At 35.6% G+C, this 24,190-nt stretch overlaps 1 protein-coding gene across 3 annotated transcripts in view; it reads right to left on the reverse strand.

Moving 5' to 3' along the window:
- Positions 1-22,551, reverse strand: part of mmp17a (matrix metallopeptidase 17a) — a 100,276-nt gene extending 77,725 nt beyond the window's left edge. The window contains exons 1-2 of one of the 3 annotated variants that reach the window (XM_088435680.1): positions 22,428-22,551; positions 12,481-12,591 (exon numbers count right to left, since the gene is read on the reverse strand). In XM_088435680.1, coding sequence (XP_088291806.1) covers positions 12,481-12,567 — 87 coding nt within the window. In that variant the 5' untranslated portion in view covers positions 12,568-12,591; positions 22,428-22,551. Of the gene's footprint in view, positions 1-12,480; positions 12,955-22,427 lie in introns of those variants that run through there. The other 2 variants (XM_088435681.1, XR_015868033.1) reach the window with 2 other exon arrangements.
- Positions 22,552-24,190: the final 1,639 nt, after the last annotated feature.

The raw sequence follows: 24,190 nt of genomic DNA on the forward strand, positions 1-24,190 counted from the left end.
AAATGTCAATTATTTTTCGACGACTTTCTCTCCTTCCGGGCTAGAAATACAAACGTGTTCGCGTTGTGCGGCGTCTGAAAGTGAACCCTCAAATATTTCTTTTGGATCGGGGGAAGCAAGGGCGTGTGTCTTTTAATTTGAGTTGAAGCGGCAGGCCTCGGGCGCCCATCGCTCCTACGACGGCGTCGGAGATGAAATCAGCTATGCGCGTGACTCCGGGCGAAAGCGCCTTTTCTTGAGCCTAACAAGCAAACAAACACGCTTTGAATTTGGAAGATCTTCAAAGGCGGACTTGAAGCCGGGCCGCGCTGACGCTTTTGCGGTTTTATTCGGTTGTCCTTTGGACCGTTTGACTCGAACGTGAATACGCGGGCGGCCAACCTCAAGCGACGTGTAATTACCAGCTCAGGTTCTCCGAATGGCAACGGGAGGTGGGCCTCACTTAAAATAGGATGAGCACATGGAGTTGATTTGGGGGTTGTTACTTAGGGAGGCTGCCCGAGAGCGTGCCAGCTTGTTTCCGAGCCACGCTCGCCATAATTCTCCAAACGGCCAAGGATGAATGGGACCATTGGGAAATCAGATGAAGTTGAAAGGGGACGGACTCTTATTCCTGCTCCATAGCGTTCCTTTTTGTTGTTTTATTCATCAATAGTGTTTTTATGTTTCTTGCAGGGATTATGTTCCTGAATTTTTTGTCTGGTCCAACTTGGGAGAAAAACATATCAAGCAAAATACCGTATTTTCCGCACTATAAGGCGCACCTAAAAGCCTTTTTTTTTGGAAAAAAAAAAAAAAAAAAGCTTATGGTGCACCTTATAATCAGGTGCGCCTTATATATGGATCAATATTGGGATTCATAGATGGGAAATGAAGTGATAAAGTAAGCTTGACCTGTTTCTTTTGTTTGTTTACAGTTGAACAAGGTTGCTCATATTGACATTGAGTTATTAGGCTATTGAGAGTTTAGAGTTATTATTGGCGTTATTATTGTTATTACTTTGAGTATTACTATATTGTGATTGAAAAAGTTTGAAAATATGTCATTAATTGAGGGCGCGCCTTATAATCCGGTGCGCCTTATATATGGAAAAAGTTTGAAAATATGTAATTAGTTGAGGGTGCGCCTTATAATCCGGTGCGCTTTATAGTGCGGAAAATACGGTAGTGAAGTAAACCTGCAGGAAACTAACATTAACAAAAAGAGGTTGAATTTATTTTTTTGTTTTTGTTCTGTGTTTGCTTGGTTTGGTTTGTTAAAAAACGAAATCCATAAAATCTCTTTTGTCTGAATCAAAAGAAGGGGAGGAAAAATATCAAGAAAAAAGCAAGATAAACCTGCAATAAAGTGATGTCAATGAAAATCCACAAAAAAGTTCGATATATTTTTTTTCTGCTTTTGTTCACCTTTTTTTAAATCTTGCTTTGCTTTTAATAAAAAACAAATACAAGTATTTTTTTCTTTTTGGTCTGGTCTGCAATTTAAAAAGTCTGATCAGCTTTTGTGAATAATTCCGATTCATTGCTCAGTGCTCTCAATAAAATTGTCCAGGCAAGTCCTGTTATAACGCAGGCAAAAATTGAACACGTCTTTATGTATTGTGATGACTTGACAACATGCACTATTTCTCTCAACTGTGTCAGCCAATCACACAAAAGTCACTTCCCATAGTCCTAGCAATGACCCTTACTGAATCAATTTAAGGAAATCTGAAATCTTATTAACGCTTTCGCACTCAAGCGTGTCTCTGGAGGACGTCACACTTGGACAAATCGGACGTGACCGAACAAGCAAGGTGAAGATTAAATGCATGATTTCCATTCCTCTAGGAAGCAAAGAATGTGATTTCAGTTATGAAGTGTGTCTGAAAATACAAACTAACGTACTTTGACTTGCGCCACGCCTCGCAGTGTGGTTTTTCGTTTTTGGTAATGTTTTGAATCAATTCGTGCAGCAGATGTCAAGCTAGCTAGCTAGCTAGCAGTGGGGAGATGATTGGACAAAGCGTTTCTAATTGACATCTTATTTTAGAGATTTTTTTTTTCTATTGTGCCTCATCGTGAGCATTCATGGAGGCATGCTGCAGTTTAGTGATACGGTATCACTAGTGCTTGCAGATTTGACTTAACAAGCTGTCTATTTGAGAATAATTAGATGGCAATCATTTTTGATTTAACCTTCTTGGCATGCATGGAGGATAACAATTGGGTCATGATCTTAAAAATACCCTTCCAGCTAAGAACAATTTGAAAACAAGAAGAGTGTGAATGTATTTATTCATTTAATATTAATATTACCGGTAAATAAAACATTACTGGGACGATACCTTGACACCATATTTTTGCTCATTGTTATCACACTGTCACAATGTAAAAAAAACTAAAAATAATAATAAAATATATATATATATATATATATATATATATATATATATATATATATATATATATATATATATATATATATATATATATATATATATGTATTTTTTTAAATATGTTTTTATATATTTACATATGTATATTTACATATATATATATATATATATATATATATATATATATATATATATATATATATATATATATATATATATATATATATAGTGGCGAGGCGAAGAAACCACACATTGCTGTGCTAGTGGAGATCTTTACTCTTCGCATGCCATCACAAAACTGATACAACAAAGTCCAAAACAGCAAAGACAAAGCCAACAGGTTCAAAGCATCAAAGGATCATAGCGACATGCCTACTGGGTGAGAGACATGGTCCTAGTGTCCGCCACAATATATATATATATATATATATATATATATATATATATATATATATATATATATATATATATACGCACGCAGCGATGGAAAAAAGTTACATTTGTCACTGCATTTCTATGATTTACTCTACTTTTTTCACTTAAACTTGCTAGCTAGCTATGTCGCGCTAGCTAGCTTAGCGCTAGGCTAACAAAGAAGGGATTCTACGGTCCTGCATTCAACCTAGCACATTTTTTTGGGGACAGAACTAGGAGGAATAACGACATAGATCACCAGTCTCGATATGCTTCTTTGATGTATTACTTTAAAAATTAATATAGTGCTCATTAACTGGCTAAAAAGTACAAAAATCCCCTTGACGACAATATACTGAGTCAAACAGAAAATTCTGATACGCCGTTCATTTTAAACCACAGGTGTCGTACTCCAGTCCTCGAGGGCCTGTATCCTGCAGGTTTTCCGGTTTCCTCCCCTAAACACACCTGATTGAAATAATTAGGATACTTTTCAAGCTCCCCCAGAGCTGTCTACTGAGCTAATCATTTTAATCAAGTGTGTTGAGGACAGAAAACCACAAAAACTGCAGGATACCGGCCCTCGAGGACTGGAGTTCGACACCTATGTTTTAAACAGTCAATGCGTGCTTAAAATAGAACACATCATCCAGTTTTCAAAGTTCTTGCTGCGCTGTACTCATTTGGAAGCGGTTAAGTCGGTAATTTGATCCAGTGCCGTTTTTAGGAAGTCCTGTCACGTTACGATTCATACGAACCATCCAATAAACGAAGCATACAAAGTCTGATAAGTCGAGACGATTTTGTATTCGCCACTGCTCGGCCGAAGCCTTTTTCGCCGTCTTTATTTTGCATATGGCATTTTTGCTTGACCCTTTTGTTATTTCAGAACACCAATCCCTGCTCGCTACTTCTCCTGGACTTTCACTGCATCCAATTTTCTCGCTGAGCCCCCCTCTATCCTCGGGCCTTTGGGTGTAATCAGACAGACCATGATGGGCTGCTATAAGAAAGCCTCCTTCGTGAAGAGGAGGTAGAAGGAGTGGAACTCTTTCAAAAAAAAACCCCGATAAAACCGGTGATATGCACAACAGCTTGTCAGAATAGTTTAGAAACGAAATTATTTCCCAGATGTCCCATTCTGAAACAAACACTAAAATAACAAAAACAACATATTTTTTGTGCACTATGCTCTATTTATCGAGTTGAAGCATCGCTGGCTGAGTGATGGACTTATAATACGGGTGGAAAAAAAAAATAAAGTCTTACCTGGCATTGAAGCTATGAATATGACATACTAATTGGATCTGAAGACTCTTTCGGTGTAAATGATTCATATGATGGCATGAAATAGTTGTGGTGTTAGAGAACGGGATATTTTACTTTCAACCAATTTATCATAATCAATTGCCAAAAAACACATCCGGAATGCCAAGTTGTAAGGTAAGATTCTTATGGGGGAAATACAATCTGTATTCCAGCAAGAACTCCGTTTATTTTGAATGCGGTAAACAGATTGATAGGTTGTACATTTTCTACCAGCGCTCGATGAGTCACCGCTCTCACATAAAGTTTTTGCCACCTCTCTTTGTTAAACATTAGAAAGTATAAAAAGACATTATGATGATAAATGCATCTTGATTAAAATTGATTATCTACATTAACCCTTGTGCGGTATTTAGTCCAATACAGTGGACCCCCGCCATACGACATTAATCCGTTCCGTAGTTGGGATCGTAAGGCGAAATCGTCGTATGGCGGGCAATAGAAACCTATGCTAATTACCTAATGCGTGCAAAACCCCGCGTGCAAAATTTTACACGTTAAAAATTACAAGATAGTATAGTATGTACTAATAAATAATATACATGTATATAAATAAATAACAGCATAAATATATAAAGGAAAAATGAAATGTTATTTACCTTTGGAATGACGTGACTTGAGCTGGTGACGGCAAAATTCCCTAGCGAGGCTAACGATGTAAGCTAACGATGTCTTCTTCCCATTTCTTGATTATCTTCGCCTTTGTTTCCATGGTAATCATCTTTTTACTTCTACCTTTACCATCACTAGCAATCTTGGGACCCATGGCTAACCAATTAAAATTTGAATTAAGCACTAAAAAGCTCAACACAATATGATATCGTAAGCACTCGCACGAGAACAAGTCTTTAGCATATCTGCATCTTAGTGACACCGTTACGCCAACCAATAGCAGACCAGCATTTTAAGCATGCCAAGACGCCAACCAATAGCAGACTAGCATATGAGTGACATATGCTGTGACGCATATAGTGTCGTATGAGCGTTGTGCAACTTGACGTACGCACGCACAAGTTTGAATTTTCAAATTGTTGTCGATGCCGTAAGGCGGGAAAAATGCTGTAACAAGGGGACGTAACATGAAAAAAAACTGTAAGCTAGGGACGCCATAACCCAGGGGTCCTGTAAATTAATCTGTACAGAAAATGCATTTCACATCAAATTACATTGAAAAAAGACCAGGGAGCTGAAATTTCATCCAAATGGTGACAACATGTCAAAATTGACGGAAATTTTAAAACACAAATGTCAGCGGCTCAATAACAAATAATTTCTCGGTAATACTAATAATAAGCACGCTAGCTAACATTTCCATATAGACTGTCGAACCCTGACGACATAATATGATTTACTGCCAAGTCAAACGATATTCCTGATTTGTCGTGGAGATTCTACGTTTTTTTACAACCCTAAACAAAACGGCACGTAATACGAACTCTCTCAAACGTAGCAATCAATTAGGGCGGCAAAAGTAAACTCCATAGGGACATGGCTTTGCGACTAGAGCAAAAAAAAATAAAAAATAATGAATACAAACTGCAATAGTGCTATTTTCCAGCTCAAAGCAAAAACTTGCTAATGATGCACCCTGACAATCACGTAAAATACCAAGTGGCTTTCGTTAAGAAGCTTCCACAGGAAACAGAACGTCTCGGTGGGGAGAATACAGAGGACTGACGAGTGGCAAACAAAACTAAGGTCCTTCTTTTTCCCACAGCGTGAAACATGACAGAGAATAATTGAAGAAAGAGGCGCACTGTGAGATTTTAGATGAAGAGCTTCCACATGACAGACTGCATGCTAACTTCGCAGCGAGGCGTCCGGCTCGTCTCGCGGTGCCATCAGCGATACGGAGACCCAAAAAGCACTCAAAAAGATTGTGTTTGCAAGCGCGGAGAGATGGATAAGGTTTAATCAAGCGACGATTTCATTTGGTGAACGTCACACGACTCGGACCGGGCAATAAGTCGAATTGATTCGTTTGTCATCTCGAAAAATTGATGATTTGGAAATTAGCTAAAAATGTCAGAACGCCATAGGTTTCTTTCTATCTTTCTTTTCGGAGTCTAGTTTCTGAGTCTAGTTTCCGACTCCAAACGTTTCCGACTTTCTGAGTTTTGTGTTTGAGTCTAGTTTCCGAGTCTAGTGTTTGGAGTCTAGTTTTCCCAGTATGTTGTGGTTACGTTGGATCTTCATGTATCAAGACTTTTTACTTTATCTTCTTGCCGTGCATTGGAGGATAAGGAGGAGGTCTTAAAAATAGCTAACCAGTAAGAGGGCACAACGATTTTTAAGACCGATTAAAAACGATATTTATTTAATACTTACTGCTTAATACTACTTTAATTCTGTTATTTCATTTTTTATTGGTAGTTATTTGGCATTCACTTAATTACATTGTGAAAAAATTGATTAATTTATCATTTTAAAAATCAATTGTTTGAAAATGAGCAGTAACTACTGACAAGTCGGAACGTAAAATCAAACTCTCACATGGTAATCCTAGTTTCTTGACATTTCCAACTTTCTGAGTCTAGTTTCCGAGTCTAGTTTACAAGTATTGATTCTGAGTCCAGTTTACGAGTCTAATTTACAAGTCTAATACTAGTTTCTTTCTGTTTCTAGCTCTTCTGAGTCGAGCGTTTGGTTTTAGTTTTAGTTTCTGAGTCAGGAGTGTCAAACTAGTTTTAGCTTGTGGGCCAAGTGAAGGAAAATCAGTTGTATAGTGGGTCGGACCAATAAAATCATGGTATATATGTACATAACTTTAAAACAACAACTTCAGATTTTTTTTTTTTATAATATTGTCCACAATAGTACACACGCAATGTCACTATTAATCATATAACATTCACATTCCTTTTATCATGTCATTATCACAAAACATTTTAAGGTTTTCATTTATTGAAAAAAATTCCGGTATTTGTATTTATTTTTTTTATACTTAACAAAATCATCTGGCGGGCCGAATTAAACCCTCTTGCGGGCCACAACCGGCCCGCGGGCCATATGTTTGGTTGTGGTTACATGGGATTTTCATGTTATAATGCTTTTTACTTTACCTTCTTGCCATGCATGTAGGACAAGGATGAAATCTTTGTCTTGAAAATAGCTTACCAATGATAGGACACTGTAACTTGCTAAACACAATTAAAAACAATACGAATGTTATATTTAATTGTACTAAACCCGACACACATCTTAAGGTATAAAAACATACTTTAAAATTTGCTTAAAAATAAAATAGCTTGTGTTCAACGGAGAAAAAAAAGCTGTAATTTTAATCCCTTTATACTGTTTTTGCCCACGGTTATCACACCGTCAGAATCCAAAATCGCTCCTGCGTTTAATCCACATAAAGATTTGTTACAGCATGAAACATAAATCTGCTCCTTATTAGCACTCAGAGCGAGATTCTTCCATTGCATCAAAAATAACAATCCACTAAATGAATTGATTGAAACTCAGATGTGAAAGCCTTGTCGGAAAACTATACAAAAGCGTATGAATGCCATTACGGTAATTCATCCGTTTCTACAGGCAGCTGCATAAAAGATGTCATTCGGCCCCCTAATCTTATTGTGTCCCTCTTGCGTGTCAACAGGAAAGCGCTGCTCATTCAGGTGTACGCCACCCTTTGGGAAGCTCATCAGTTACTGTATACTTCAGTGGGAGTGGGAGAAAAAAGTCCTCCTGGGGAAAATAACCCGATGAGCGCCGAGGCAAAAGCCGATTGTGTTTTCCACGTTATGACTCAAGTGCCGAAACGGCACATGGGCGCACGCTGCAGCTACGCAGTATATCACGCGGGATAGGAGCGGAGCAATAATACCGCCGATGTGCGCGGCGTGTGGTTGTTATGGACACTAAGAACCCAACGTGGGTGCGCAAACATATTAGAAGGGAGCCGTGATACAAATGATTGAATAATTACTTTGTGATGAAGTGTTTCTCCTATTCTTGGCTTGACGGGCGGGCTGCCATTGCGCCCACGTCCAAAACATGGGCTGCGATCTGATCACGTGGTACGATGGGAAAGTATGGCTTTAGCCTCTCGTTCCCCAGTGCGGCGTGGTGACACCATGTGACCGACTCATCAACATCCAGACTGCTCACGCTGATTGTTTGTGTCTTGTTAAATGATGTTCGCTATCGCTAATGAACTTGAAATTGCAAAGAGAGGGAGTTGCCGAGCAAACAAGCCCGGGAGAGAAATGAACAGCAGACTTAAACGCGGGCTAATATACTGGAACTTGTAAAGATGAGAGAAACTGCGCTCACGCAATTTGGAAATCTACGCGAGCGCGGAACTGCCGATGTGAAATGAAAAATTCGTTCGAACGGACATGCGACTCATCTGAACATATTAGCGTGTTTGAAGCTACTGTATTTAACTGTACTTCTGATACAAAACATTTCTGCAAAGACCTATTTATTCTAATTATCCAGTATTTTCCTTTAATCTTTGTGAAATTAATGGCGGTTTTCCATTTTTCTATTGAACTTTTCAGACTATAAAGCCTAGACAACAAAATGAAATTTCATTTAGCTTTGAGTGATGTTAAATTAGCCACTAATCCCTGGTGAGGTTAGCCTAGCCTAGCCTAGCCTAGCCTTCTTCGTATTTCTTGATTATCTCCAGCTTCGCTTCCATACTAATCATCTTCCTATGTCTACCTTTAACATCACTAGGAAATCTTAGGACCCATGGCTGACCAATTAAAGCTTGAATTAAGCACTAAAATGCGCAACAAATACGATATTGCAGGCACTCACACGAGATCAAGTCTTTAGCAGACCAAGAGCAGACCGGCATCTTAATGACGGGTTGCAGCGCAGGCAGTATGACGCAAAATAAGAGCAATTAACTAAAAACGCCTGAAGAGGGAGGCAAAACAACATAAACATAGCCAAACTCAAGGGTCATGACAGTTGTTGCTGTATAGTGGGATGAATGTCGTAAAGAGGGGACGAAAAAAACTTACTATTCCATTTCGTAACGTGAAAAAAAACGTAAACCAGGGACGCCGGAGGTCAACTGTACTAATACCGGCTGCCATCACAAGTACCAAAACCTTGAAATAACCACCAAAATAACCAAGTGATACTTGATAGCAATACTCTCCCCTCCCTAACCCTTATTTTGACTTGAAAGGACATCAACGGAAACGGATGGGTGCCTTCCACGACAATTGACATCAACTACGTTAATTCAAGTAGGGTGACGTAGTACGCAATGAGAACGTTTTGAAAGCTTTTCTTTCAAAGCTCAAGGCCTCACTGTTGAACGCACAAAAGAACAATTACAGTTGGAGCCATCAGGGTGCAATTCAGTTCAGTACTCAAAGGAAATATCATTTTTTCAGCGCAGAAAATGCAGAAAATGGCAACTCAGCTACTAAACCGAGGCTGAAGCTTCTGCGTTTTTAAGAAGTAATTGCAAAAAAAAATAAATTCCAAGACCTCAAAGTTCAAATACAATTTCTGGAAATATTCCATTTAAAACTTAAGCGCTTCAATCCTGATCGTTCCAGTCAAACACAAACAGCAAAAAAGAAAAGTGTCCGATTATAGCTATGAGGTGTTAACAGATCATCCGACCGCTGCCAACAAAATTTCACAGGACGGCATTCATAACAGATTATCAATAACTCCATGCTTCCATTTTCCGGAGTCTATGCCAGCTGACTTCAGGCGAAAGGCTGTCAACGGTCATTAACGGGCACGTACAGTACACTGCGGAGACGCGCGCTCGTTCACAAATTGGGATCGTAACACATGATGCCAAAGGGCTTCCGTTAAGTGGCAATATAAACGATAAATACCGTTAAAATAGTTCATATCATCTTTTATACGGCGGCTTACTTCCATATTTCAAAACCAAGCATGTGAATTAAAGATGCTTAAGATAGGGTGTCCAAGCTGAGGCACGCGGGCCGTTTGCGGCCCCACATTCGTCATGACAGGGGGCCGCGGGTAGGATGGGATCACTTGGTAGATCAAACATTTTTTGGGGGGCGCAAAACAACTTCAACAGGATAATATTCAGTTTTATGAAAAACAACGTGAAAAATTAGTTGTTGACATTGTTTCATTGTGGCTCTCCGTGGCCATGACCCTTTCTTCGTTTTTATCAACTGGTCCCCTCCCATTGGCTAATATTCTAAAAATGTGCTTTTTATTACTTTTTTTTACAGACAGGACATTTAAACATGACTATTCTTGATTATTATTAGATGTGCAACAATCAATAGACAACTAATCAATCAAATTGAGAATATTGTTTAGAATCGATTGTTTACGATCCCAAAATTGTGCAAATCCTCGAAATTTTCAATTTCAAGTCTATTATTCGCTTGTATTTTTATGCTAGGAATGAAACCAGCTATAGCTTTTATTTTCTGCACTGACAATTTGAGAAAATGTATCGTTTTTGGAGTATCGTCAATTTTTTATAGTATCAGTATTTGGTCCAATGCTTTGATCTTTACTTCAAAGATTTCACATCAAAGAGAAAACGATGAAAGAAGAAACAAGGGAGCTGAAATTTCACCCTGATGGTGACAACATGTCAAATTTCAACATTAATTATCACACTACCAGGAGTTTGCCAACCCTAGGGAGCTGAAATTTCACCCAGATGTTGAAATTCAACATTAAGTTATCAAACTACCGGGAATTTGCCATCCCTTAGCAAAACCCTGTGGGAGAAAATGACCCAAAAATGTTCTGGTTAAATCATTCACTGCATGTTTAGTTAAAACAGACCTTTGACGTTTAAATCCGTCAATGGCAGTGAATGAGTTAAAAGAACCGCTAGTTGCAGCTCTCATATTTTTCTGGATGCTGGCAAACTCCGCAGCGTACTCGTGTCCTTCTATAAGTAGTGAAAAGGGGAGTAAATATCCGCTTTACAAGTCAACGTAATGTCCATTGACGTGAACGTGAGCAAGACTTGCTTCTCAAGGACAGCACTGAGAATGGATGGATGAATTGCGCTGGGGGCAGACAAGAAAATTCAATTTAGTGTCTTTAAATGTTTCCGGAATATGGAGGGAACCTGAAGTATCCGTACACACTCCATGAAAGTACAAGTTGAATTCCAGGACCGAGAAATGAGTAAGGATGCGAATCTTGAAGAATAAAATGCGCTTCGCTAAGCGCGCTCAATTAAGTGGAAATCTTTGACCGCACACACCTGCAAGACGCTTATGTCAGTATTTAGGGATTTAAAAGACAATTAATACGCTTCATTCCAGCGGATAAGTCATCCGCTTGACGTTGATCTTCGCAAGCAGTCAAACGGGAAGTTCCCTTTGAAATTTGCATGAGTGAGGAAAAACCTTGATGTAATAATCTCCCATGCCTGCTGGGCTAACAGTCAGCTCTCGTTATGTGGACCGGATGCTGTCGGGAAAAGATGGACAAATCCCTATGCATCTATTTATGTTCTCGGTTCTGAAGTTCTGGGTTTGAATCTCAGGTTATGTTTGGTTCAATTAATATTTTTTGTTCATAGATTTGAATGGGGGGTATGAATGGTTGTTTAACCGTTGTGGCATTATGTTACAAAGTATGGAAATTTCTATGTTTTTTATGAGATCATAAAAGAATCAATGCAAAAAAAAAACCACTAGGGAGCTGAAATTTCCAGCAGATGATAAAAACATGTTCAAAATGCAACAATTCGGACATTTCTATGTGATTGCAGATAGACGTGTGAGATTTTGTGTACCTAAAAAATCGTTGTCCAAATTTTGGACCATATAAAACCATTATAATTACAATTTTTGAGATGCATTCTAATAGGATTTATTCCATTGATTTTCCTGTGATTTTTGCAACATTCCGTTGAGCGGCGGTCAAACTATGTCAGCAAACAGAAAGTTCTTTGTTGACTTTAGTTTCACCTCATGACAGTAGGTGGCGGTAGAGACCAGTTAATGGCTATATCTTAAAGTGTCACTTCACAGGTTACAATGACAGACTATACCATTTTTTTTTTGTGGGTGTTAAAAATTGAACCCACGTATGTAAGGATAGAACGGATGCCACTGAACGATTTGAGTGGTTGAGGGAAAACAAAAACACAAATAACTCTAATTATTATGCCTTTAAAAGCATTTACAAAATTAGTAAAAGTAAATAAATAAAAAAAATGCAATGTGTATAGTTTGCAAAGTGACTTAATTGTGCCCTGCGATTGACCGGCGACCAATCCGGGGATGCCTCTCACCCAAAGTATGAAAAAGAATTCCTTAGATATTTTTGAGAGGTGTTTAGCGGGTTAATGGATGCTGTGTGTGTGTGTGTGTGTGTGTGTGTGTGGGGGGGGGGGCGCGCTCCGTAACAAGTAACTTACCACCCCCGTGTCCTCCCTGTCGGTCTGCGGGGGAGCCGCTCGGCTCAGAGGCAGGAGCAGCAACAGAACAGGAACCAGGAGCAGCATCTCCGCACATATATTCCTCCTCCACTTGATAAAAGCGTCAGGAAAAAAAGAAAAAAAATTACGCCCTTAAAAGCCGGCTGGCACAGCAGGACTCGGGCGACAACCCGTGAAGCAGCATCCGGTGAGATGACAAATAATAATAACCCCCCCACCCCCCCTCAAAAAAGTCCTTCAACAAGAGTGTAAAAATGTCCAAAAAAAAAAAAGAGAGTCTACCTCACTGTGGAGAGCAAACACGTCGAAGATATTAAACAGGTGCCACGCATCACACCTGTTTGTTTGGTGCAACTCGGCACTTTAAAAACCGGAAAAAAAGAGCTAATGATGTAAGGAGGAAGAGGATAATCCGGTCAAGGAAGAAAAATCCAAACAAGCGACGTGCTGTCGTGCTCCTTTCATGATCGGAGTGGCTGCAGGCAGCTCCGCTCCAAGTAAGTCAGCAGCTGCACAGTACACGCGGATCAGGACACAGTCGGTTAGCGTCAGCATAATCTACTTCCGGGAGGGACTATCAAAATAAAGCCGCGACACAACGCAAGGTAACTCGAAAGCGGTACTTGGATACAGTACAAGTATCCTAAAATAATTTTTGGAAGAAGTAAAATTCCAGTACCGGTAATCTGTTGTTTATAAACTGGCATAAAAATCGCCTAGTAGAATATTACTTCAGTTCACGTTTTAACGGGATCAGTGGTGCCTGTTCTGCCCAGATGAAAAAAAAACAACTATTAAATAAATATGAAAAGACTCATTAAGTCAATAAAATGTTTCATCTGTTTGAGAGATTGCAGTTATCCTTTCTAACACAAAACAGGAATGTTAAATAGCACCTGTAAAAGTGTTTTTTTTTTTTTTGTTTTCAGTGTAACCCTTGTGAAATATTTTGAAATTTATCTGGGTCGTTTTATTCCAATATTTCTCTGATAACTAAATAGTTCTGTCATTATGAACTTTGACATGTTGACATCATCACGGTGAAATTTCAGCTCCCTACTGTCTTCTGTCAATACTTTCTATTTGATAAGAATTTGACGTATATATCAAATAATTGGACGGAATACCGCATAAGGCTTGAAAAGGTAAAAATTATGGAATTATTATGGAACTTTGCTAGATGACAGTAATTTTGCTTTTCTTTATCACAAATGCAATGACTAAATGATGGTTTATGAAAAATAAATACTTATAAAAACACATTATGTATGTTGTTGACTGAAAACGGCATCGCATGTTCTGAAGGCTCAGCTAAAAACTCAAACACGTCGATTGAATGTCACATGACTAACAGGTGACCTGTGATTGGTTGTCCCAAGTGTAAAACTGTGCTTTTTAAAAATATTAATTGGCCATTAAAAATAATGATTCTACAAAATATTACCTTACTACTGAAAATGGGTAATTGGGGGACTATATTATTGTCAATTGTCTAAGATGAAAACTGAAATGTTTACATTTTGAAAATCTGTTGAAAAAGTTGTTCAATTACCATTTTAACATTTAAACAAAGAGGTGGAGTTTGTATTTTTTTTTTATTAATTTTCACAGAAAATTATTAATAGCTCCAAATATTGGTTATTAATCTCCTCATCGACTAATATTTTAATATACAATGATGTAAAAGTGAAAACTGCCAAAGTATAGCTAATGAAGGTTAAAAAAAGCTAAAAATAAAAAAAAGTTAAAAAAAAGACCGTGTGTCAAGTAAGAAACATTTACCTTAAACAAAAAGGCAGTAAATAAAAAACCGCAACAAAATCTTTGTCACATATCAAATCCAACTTCAATTAAACGCTTTTACTCTGAAGTGCATTGCTTTCATTTCCTGTTGGCCACCACTGAATGCAGTGAACTTTACTTAAACAGCTGCGAGAGTTGGAAATTGAGGGCATCCTTTAGTTCAAGCTTTCATTAGTCAAAAAATAAAAGAATTAGAACGTAGCATGTCAACATTACTGACTGGCTGCTATAATAATGATTGATGAAAAATAGAGTGCAAAATGTTACGATGTTAATAAACAACTCTCTATATTGCAAATAATTAAATGTTATTTATTTCCGAAAATCACGCCGTTTGTTAGAATTATAAAGGACTTAAGATTTCTCTTACGTCGACGGTCCAGAATTTAGTTCATTATTCGACAACTTCCTTGGAATTTTGTTGTGCGCTTCTCACAAACAAGCCTGATCGCGTGTATTTTGTTCCTCAATTAAAATAAGCGAAATGAACTTTCGAATCCATTAAAAATCTATTGTTAGAAGTACCTACATTCCATTTCCTTATTTGAGAGGGAAGCCATTGTCGTAGCCTAATGGCAAACAAAATCAGTCAAGTGGAAGAATGAAGTTCAAGCCCTCAATGCGGCAATTATCCAACCCCTGGAAATACCATCTCACAAAATCTTGGGATTCTTATTAGTTTCAGTGGTGCTGACCAGAAGATAAGAATTCAACACTAGCACTGTACTGCACGCTCCAGGGTGTGGGCACAAAAAAAAAGAGGCCACTTCATGGTTGGAATTCCTAAAAAGAATCTCATGGTATTTGAGACAATTAGCTGGCTGCTTTGGAACATGATTGCGCTTCATCCATTCAAATGATGAATTCTTATACAGATGCTGCGCACAGCTTGAAAGCTGGCCAGCACTGGGCTCACACTGGGCCTTAGGCTAGATATACTCTGCAGGTCCCAATCCCCGGCTCGGATTTAATGCTTGTATCAGATTATTATGTTTGTTACTGTTTTAGTGATTTTTTTTTAGTGTTTTTTTTTTATTTATTTACGCCGCACTGTGTCACTGTAGTGCAAATAAATGGGTAAAAACATGTTGCCATTTTTGTCATGTCTGGAGCAGAATTTGGAACTAGAAGATGAAAGAAGTAAGATCAAACCAAAAAAGAAGAAGATTCAGAAATCTTAGACTAGAAGAAGGTAAAGCTGGAATTTTAGAACTGGAAAACTAGACTTGGAAAAAAAGTAGGATAGCTTGTGAGCTTGATGTTCCTGATGTGTCAATAAGAAAAGTCAGGCATCAATTCTATATGACAAAGCAAAGCAAGGAACCAAAGCAACTGAATATCAATCGAAATATCAAGAAGCAAACCAGTCATAAAAATAAATACAAGACGCTGTATGATATAAAATGTCAAAAGTGACAAGCACATAAAATGTGACAGTTAAATGAACACAACAACTGCATAGCAACTGATGCATCGAGGGGCAAAGCACACTCACTCACATATGTATATACAAAACCTATATGACAAGGTGATAAATACATGAAAATATCAAATGTGAAAAACACTGGACCCCGATGAAAAAGGTGACGGTTGAATGATCACCACAACTGCATAGCAACTGATGCATCAAGGGGCAAACCACGCACAAATGTATATACAAAAACCTATATGACAAAGCTGATAAATACATGAAAATATCAGAAGTAAGAAAGGCATGATCCCGATAAAAAGGTGACAACTATATGATCATAAAAACGGCATAGCAACCGATACAATGAGGAGCAAACCAGTCACAAAAGTAAATACAAAAACCAATATGAAAAAGATGATAAATACCTGAAAATCTCAAGTGGGAAACACATGAGCCCGAGGAAAAAGGTGACAGCTAAATGATCACGAAAAATGCATAGCAACTGATACATCAAAAAGCAAACAGTAAATACAAAACCTGATATGACAAAGGAGATAAATACATAAAAATGTCAAAAGTGACAAAAACATGACCCTGATGAAAAAGCTGACAACTAAATGATCACAACAACTGCATAGCAACTGATGCATCACGGGGCAAACCACTCACAAATGTATATACAAAAACCTATATGACAAAGGTGATAAATACATGAAAATGTCAGAAGTAAGAAAGGCATGATCCGATAAAAAGGTGACAACTACAGTATATGATCATAAAAACGGCATAGCAACCGATACAATTAGTAGCAAACCAGTCACAAAAGTAAATACAAAAACCAATATGAAAAAGATGATAAATACATGAAAATCTTAAGTGGGAAACACATGAGCCCGATGAAAAAGGTGACAGCTAAATGATCATGAAAACTGCATAGCAACTGATTCATCAATAAGCAAACCAGTCGCAACAGTAAAAACAAAACCTGATATGACAAAGGAGATAAATACATAAAAATGTCAAAAGAGACAAACACATGACCCTGATGAAAAAGCTGACAACTAAATGATCACAACAACTGCATAGCAACTGATTCATCAAGGAGCAAACCAGTCACTAGAGTAAATAAAAAACCCTATACGACAAAGGTGATAAATACATAAAAATGTCAAAAGTGACAAACACGTGACCTTGATGAAAAAGCTGACAACTAAATGATCACAACAACTGCATAGCAACTGATGCATCACGGGGCAAACCACTCACAAAAGTAGATCCAAAAATCTATATGACAAATGTGATAAATACATGAAAATGTCAAAAGGTTAAAAGTATATACAGTCATCAGAACAACTGCATAGCAACTGATACATCAAGGGCCAAACCTGTCATAGATAGATAGATAGATAGATAGATAGATAGATAGATAGATAGATAGATAGATAGATAGATAGATAGATAGATAGATAGATAGATAGATAGATAGATAGATAGATAGATAGATAGATAGATAGATAGATAGATAGATAGATAGATAGATAGATAGATAGAATCAACATCTCCAACATGTTCCGATCCGTGTATTACTTTTAGATTTGCAGTAAACTTTATGACCCATGGCAAACCATTTAGTCAACTCCCACACAACCCATATGCGCAACTATTATTGCATGTCCCTCCCACGTTTGTAGCCGTAACATGAATACTGTCAACAAAGCACTTTGAAATTTTTGAAAATATGGGGATAAAGCACAAACGGTAGTAATTAGAAGCAAGATATTAGTTAACTTCAGCGACTGTGCACCAAAAGAAGGATTTTAATTGGGATTTAAATGTTGGTGGCGAGATGTTACGTTTGGCTCAAAGACCGTTTGGAAGATTAAAGGTTTTGACAACACATCAGGAGAACACTTTTTCTGGCGTATATTCATGATGATATGTGTGGTAGTTGAAATGAGCAAAGTATCTCATGAGAAACAGCCAAAATTCTAAACACAACTTTGGTGCTTTGCGAGGGGGATTGGGCAACAGCATGCACATTCAAAGACTAAACATCTTGACAGATTTTGAGACACATGCGTGTTTATGGTAGTCACATGCGTGTTTATGGTAGTCACACCTTCTGTAAAAAACAAAAAACAAAAACATATGCATATATTCCATATATATACTTCATAAATATCGAATCAAACGTCTCTCTCTCTCTCTCTCTCTCTCTCTCTCTATATATATATATATATATATATATATATATATATATATATATATATATATATATATATATCATAAATATCGAAATAAACTTCTATTTAGAACAATAAAAATATACTTATTCCATACATACATACATACATGTATATAATTCTAAATATAATGTGACATAATATGACATAATATGACATTATATATATATATATATATATATATATATATATATATATATATATATATATATATATATATATATATATATATATATATATATATATATATATATATATATATATATATATATATATATATATATATATATATATATATATATATGTCATATTATGTCACATTATATTTAGAATTATATACATGTATGTATGTATGTATATATATATATATATATATATATATATATATATATATATATATATATATATATATATATATATATATATATATAAAATTACTCTATACAAACATAAATGCGCATATAAATATGCACACTGTATACATAAACTGTAACGTATATACATATGCACGTAACCTACATAAATTTCAAAATAAAATATACTTACAATAATGAAAAAAACTATTCGTTACATACATCTCCCTGTAAATATAATATAATATAATATAATATAATATAATATAATATAATATAATATAATATAATATAATATAATATAATATAATATAATATAATATAATATAATATTTTCATTTAAAGAAAAGTCTGCTGGGGTTTTTAAAATTAAAAGAGGTCTCCTTTCTTCCGTGAAGGGGAACAGTCAGGAAAAAAATGAAATACATAAATCCCAGGAGAAATTAAAAAAGGCTTCTAATGGGTCAAGACAAATTCAGTTAAAAAAAAGAAAAAATGCAAATCCAGCAGCTGCAAGCTCCAGTTTTGAACAGTTTTCATTCATCTAAAAGGATTACACATGTATATATTGTTGTTATGCCAGAAGAACACATAAAATACATCAAATATATGCAGGCTCTTGTTATGTTTTTTCTTTTACCATACAAAGAGGATGAAATTACACAGGTGGAATAAAATAGCGACGCATTGGAGTGCAGCACTTTTCATTCCATTACCAACCATTTCAAAAGATGCTCTGAAGTGCACTAGCGCGCCACTGCAGGTTTGTTTTTTCGAAAAAAAAACTTATTGAGAGGAGTGTGTATTAATGTGTATGTATTAAAGTAGCTCAAGTGATGTAAGAACCTTCAAATGAAGCGCAATAGTTGCTTCACGTTGCAACGCTGATGGAAAAATTTGCCCGTTTAACTCACCTTGAAGAGAATTTCGTTGAATTATGACAACATGTCGATAAACTCCTCATAACAGTTAGTTTGCAAACCTTTCAGAATCAAAAACATGGCGACCAGGTTTAAGATTTTCTTCTTTCAAATACACGAAAACCTTTTTAAAAAAAAGAAAAAAAAAACCTTGGAAGGTTCTTTGGAATTTTTTTATGAAAAAAAAACATCTATTCATTCAAATAAAAAAATGTTACATATCCTTTTGAAATGAGTGACAAAGAAAGAATTTGGTTATGTTAATTTTTTCTTCACTTTATTAACGCTATTTTATTAAATACCGAAAACAAAAATGAAGACCATCTGCTGCCACAAATTTATATCAATACATTTATATCAATATTAAATTACAAAATAAAACAATAAGACATTTTGGAGCTTAATTATTATTATTATTTTTTTAAATAGAGAATTTTTCCTACCATGTTAATATGCAGACTATTTTATTTACCAAAACGTACATGACAGTGATTCTCAAACCATAACTATTAGATGCAGTGAATGGACCAGTACATTTTCTTTTCAAATTACAAACAAATTGATTGGAACATGGGGTAATTTATCGAAAATTTGTGTTCTAGTGTCTCCTTTGCAAAATGTTGTAATCTTTTATTTTGTAAAGTTTCATACGAATGCGCATTGTCATTAATGACATGATTTTCTGGCAGATCAATGATTGAATTACAATTACAAAACAGGACAGGACACTTTTGTGCTTTTCTACAATTCTTGTTTGTTTTTATGAATGAAAAATTTTGCCTACCATGTTATATGTTATTGTGTCATTATTGTACTTGTAGTAATTGCGTCACAGGACCAGTACATGTTTCTTTTCAAATTAGAAGAAAATTAATTGGAACATGGGGTAATTCATTGCTAGATTGTATTCTCGTGTCTCCTTCGGAAAATGTTAAATGCTTTGATTATAATTTTTTTTTACGATCGTTCTTTGGCCTCTACGAATAAGAAGAGTTTACCCCTCGTGGCATTGTTACACTGAAATTTCTTTGATTTTTTTTTTGATGATAAAAGAATAAATAGGAAAAAAAAACACTCAGGAGTTGACATTTCCAGCAGATGAGTAAAACTTCAAAATGCAACGATTCTGACACTTCTATGTGATTGCAGCTGGACGTGCGAGATTTTATGTACAAAAATAATCATTGTCCAAATTTTGGACCATATAAAACCATTATAATTACAATTCTTGAGATGCCTTTTAATAGGATTTATGAATCTGATTTCCCTGCAATTTTTGCAGCATTCTGTCGAGCGGCGTGTATAGGTTGCAAAAAAAAAAAACACATAGTTTGTATTCTTGCAGGTGCTTTTTGCTTGATGGCAACTAAATTGCCGCCTGCATTCAAATGATTAAGCAAATCTAAAAGATGAGTGTTTTTTTTTCCTTTCTTTACCGCTCCCTCTCTGTGACTGAATTGCTTCAAATCGTCCCCGTTGTTTTCAATTTGCGCTGCTAAAATGGAGGAAATAGATTTGGGGATTATATTGACGTCGGCGTTTCGAAAAGCGAGCCTGCATTTTACATCACACATCTTTGGAAACTAATCGCGCTTGCTTTCAAAAGCGTACTTTGAACATGTTGTATATTTAAGTCATTCCGCCCCTCCTAAAAAGAAATCACATCTTTATTTATTTAGTTTTAGTTTGGGAAGTCACTGGCATAAAAAAAGGATTTCCATGTGTTTTTGTTTTTATTTCATTGTTATTTATTTATTTTTTTTAACTCTCGGAAGCACATTTCTGCCACTAGGGTGGATGGGGAAATGTATTATTTATTTATTTATTTATTTATTGCAATACATTTAATTATTTTCTTAATCAGCCAGAAGGTATGTTTCTGATATTGGATTTTTTATTTTTTTTTAGTTTGTCTTAGTTTAGACTGTCATAAAATTGTGGTTTTTAATGCTTTTTTTTTTTTTTTTTAACTCTCAGAAATCGGGCCAGTAACGTGAAAAAAATTTTACTTACTTGTTTCCGACAATGGAATTTATTTATTTTTAGTTCTGGAAGTCACTGGCAATTTAAAAAAAAATTCTAAAAGATTTTTTTTTATTATTTTTAGCTTTTAGGAGCCCATTCTGTCAGTAATGTGGATGGGGAAACATATTTATTTATTGATTTAAACTCTCATAAGGCCTTTTTCTGACAATGGAATTCGTTTATTTACTTTTAACCCAAGAACTCGCTCGCATTTCAAAAAATACAAAAAAAACCCTGAATTTCTATGCCTTTTTTTACCCTCAGAAGCCCACCAACAGGGAGAGGAAATCTTTTTTTTTTTATTATTTATTTAACTGTCACAAGCCCTGTTTCAGACAATGGAAATAATTTATTTCCTTTTAGTTGAGTACGTCACTGGCATCAGAAAAAAAATGTGATTTGAATGCCTTATCTTTAACCCTCTTAAGCCCATTTCTGCCAATAGGATGAAAACATGTCTGATTGATTAGTCTACTTATTTATTCATTCATTTATTTTAATGTATCAACTTTTTAGGAGCCTTATTTCTGTCATGTCTTCATTTAATCTTTGATTTTCAGTTGGGGAAGTCACTAGAATAAAAAAGTGTGATTTTACGCCTTTTTTTTTTACTCTCAGACGCAAATTTCTGCCAGCAGGGTTTATTTATTTATTTATATATTCAGTAATTTATTTATTTACACATTTATTTCACCTGTAAGAATCTCAGTTCCTGACAATGGAATTTATGTATTTTTTAGTGCTTTTTTGCTGACCCCTCATCCCAAACTAGGCTTTCGCTCTAACAGTTAAAAAAAGAAACAAACAGGAAAACAAGGGTCTTCTTCTGTGTTACAAAAGACATTAAAAACTAAAACAAACCAAAAAATCGAACCCCGAGGAGAAAAGAGAATTATTATTATGAATATTTTTTAAAAGGCAAGACTAGACTTTAAGTACATTTGCTCTAAATGGCACATGAGCAACCCTAAAAAAAAAGAAGCTCTTTTTATGAATGCAAATTTGGCAGTCTTGTTAACAACACTCTTATATGGTGCGTTAAATTTACAAGACTTTCACTTTACAGGCACTTTAACAGCAACTTTGTTTAGCGCCCCTGAAATTTTGGGCATGCTGTCAGCTACATAAGTAAAAGACACTTCTGGCTTGCTTTAATGGAAAGCGTGCTCACCTGGTGGCATCGGCGGGACCTTAACGTCGGTCGTATCGGCCGGAGCCATCAATGATTCAGATCAACGCCCGAGCAGGATCCGCGGGTGTGCAGTCACAATCATTCGCCGCAGAATCATTTTCAATTCTCCTCCGATTTCCCACAGCGGGACGACAGGTGACCGCTTTTCACTCCGCCTCGATGAGCGCCTTCATTTTTTTTCAGATTTTGCTCCTTTTTTCTAATCGGGCACACTCGCTCCTTTTGTGAGCTGCGGGGAAGAGAAAAGTGCAGTTAATGAGCTGTGATTAAAAGGATTTTGTCTTTTGATAGCGGGGATCGGATGGATTCCGCTTGGACCGTGCGGAATGAGGAAAATCTAAGCTTCTTCTGCTTGCTTCGGAGAAATCTGTCGATTCAAAAACAGATGGATAAACTGTAACTTATACGTACGAAAGCATTGGGTATAATTTACAAAATGCTTTGTTAAAAAACTGTACATTTTTACAATAATTTATAGCACACATATGTACTATAAAAAAAAAAAAAAAAAAAAAATATATATATATATATATATATATATATATATATATATATACATATATATATTATTTTACACACACACAACACACATATAATAAATATATAGTCAGTATATATACTAATACACTGCAAATATATATACATAACCCTAACCCTTACCCAAAAAAAAAATAAATAAATCACCAAAGTTAATGCTTTAACCTTAAAAACCCTAATATAAATGTGTATATATATATATATATATATATATATATATATATATATATATATATATATATATATATATATATATATATATATATATATATGTGCAGTGTATTAGTATATATACTGACTATATATTTATTATATGTGTGTTGTGTATGTGTAAAATTATATATATATATATATATATATATATATATATATATATATATATATATATATATATATATATATATATATATACATATATATTAGGGCTTTTAAGGTTAAAGCATTAACTTTGGAGAATAATTTCAGATTTATAAATTTATACAGATTTATACAGCAATAATAACTCAGTTATGTCAGTTCTGTTTAATTCCTGTGGCAGCTACCTCTGCTAATTTTGCAATCTTTTGGATTAATTTGGGGAAATTTTGGAACAATTAGTTACATAATTTTTGCTACTTGATAACACTAATATATTATTATATACAGATATTACAGCTTAATTTAGAGACGAATAAAAATGTGTGAAAAAATAAAAATATCAGTTGTCTCAGTTCTGTTTAGCTCCCATGGGAGCTCTCGCTGAAAACTTAATTTGCAAACTTTTTGCAATTTGTATTTTTTTGATTACTTGACTGCCCTAAAATGTAGAGTGCATATTTAAAACTTCGCATATCTCTGTGTTAACATCTACGAGCTAAGACCAACACATGATGGGGAAATGATATAGACATGCTAACGAATAGCATTGTTGCAGTTTTATGACCCTTTTAGCACAAATGACAACAGATAATGAAATAATACTCATAGGTAAAGCATATAGTCTTTATCCTCTGCAAAGAGCAATGGCTATGAGGTCAAGTTTCTTTGCCCTTTGCACTTTCATTTGTGCAGTGCAGAATTCTTTTGGGAGGTCTCGTAACGTCCAATGAGGTCATTTCAGTACTTCCTTCTAAATAATAGTGGAATGGCAAAATAGTGGCTGTGTTTTGTTTATTTTGTGTACAGGGGCCAACTAAATGACAACATTTGCAGTTAATAACTTTGCT

This window comes from Hippichthys cyanospilos, chromosome 15, assembly GCF_059441005.1.
Source record: "Hippichthys cyanospilos isolate Australia breed blue-spotted pipefish chromosome 15, RoL_Hcya_1.0, whole genome shotgun sequence".
NCBI classification, from domain to species: Eukaryota; Metazoa; Chordata; class Actinopteri; order Syngnathiformes; family Syngnathidae; genus Hippichthys; species Hippichthys cyanospilos.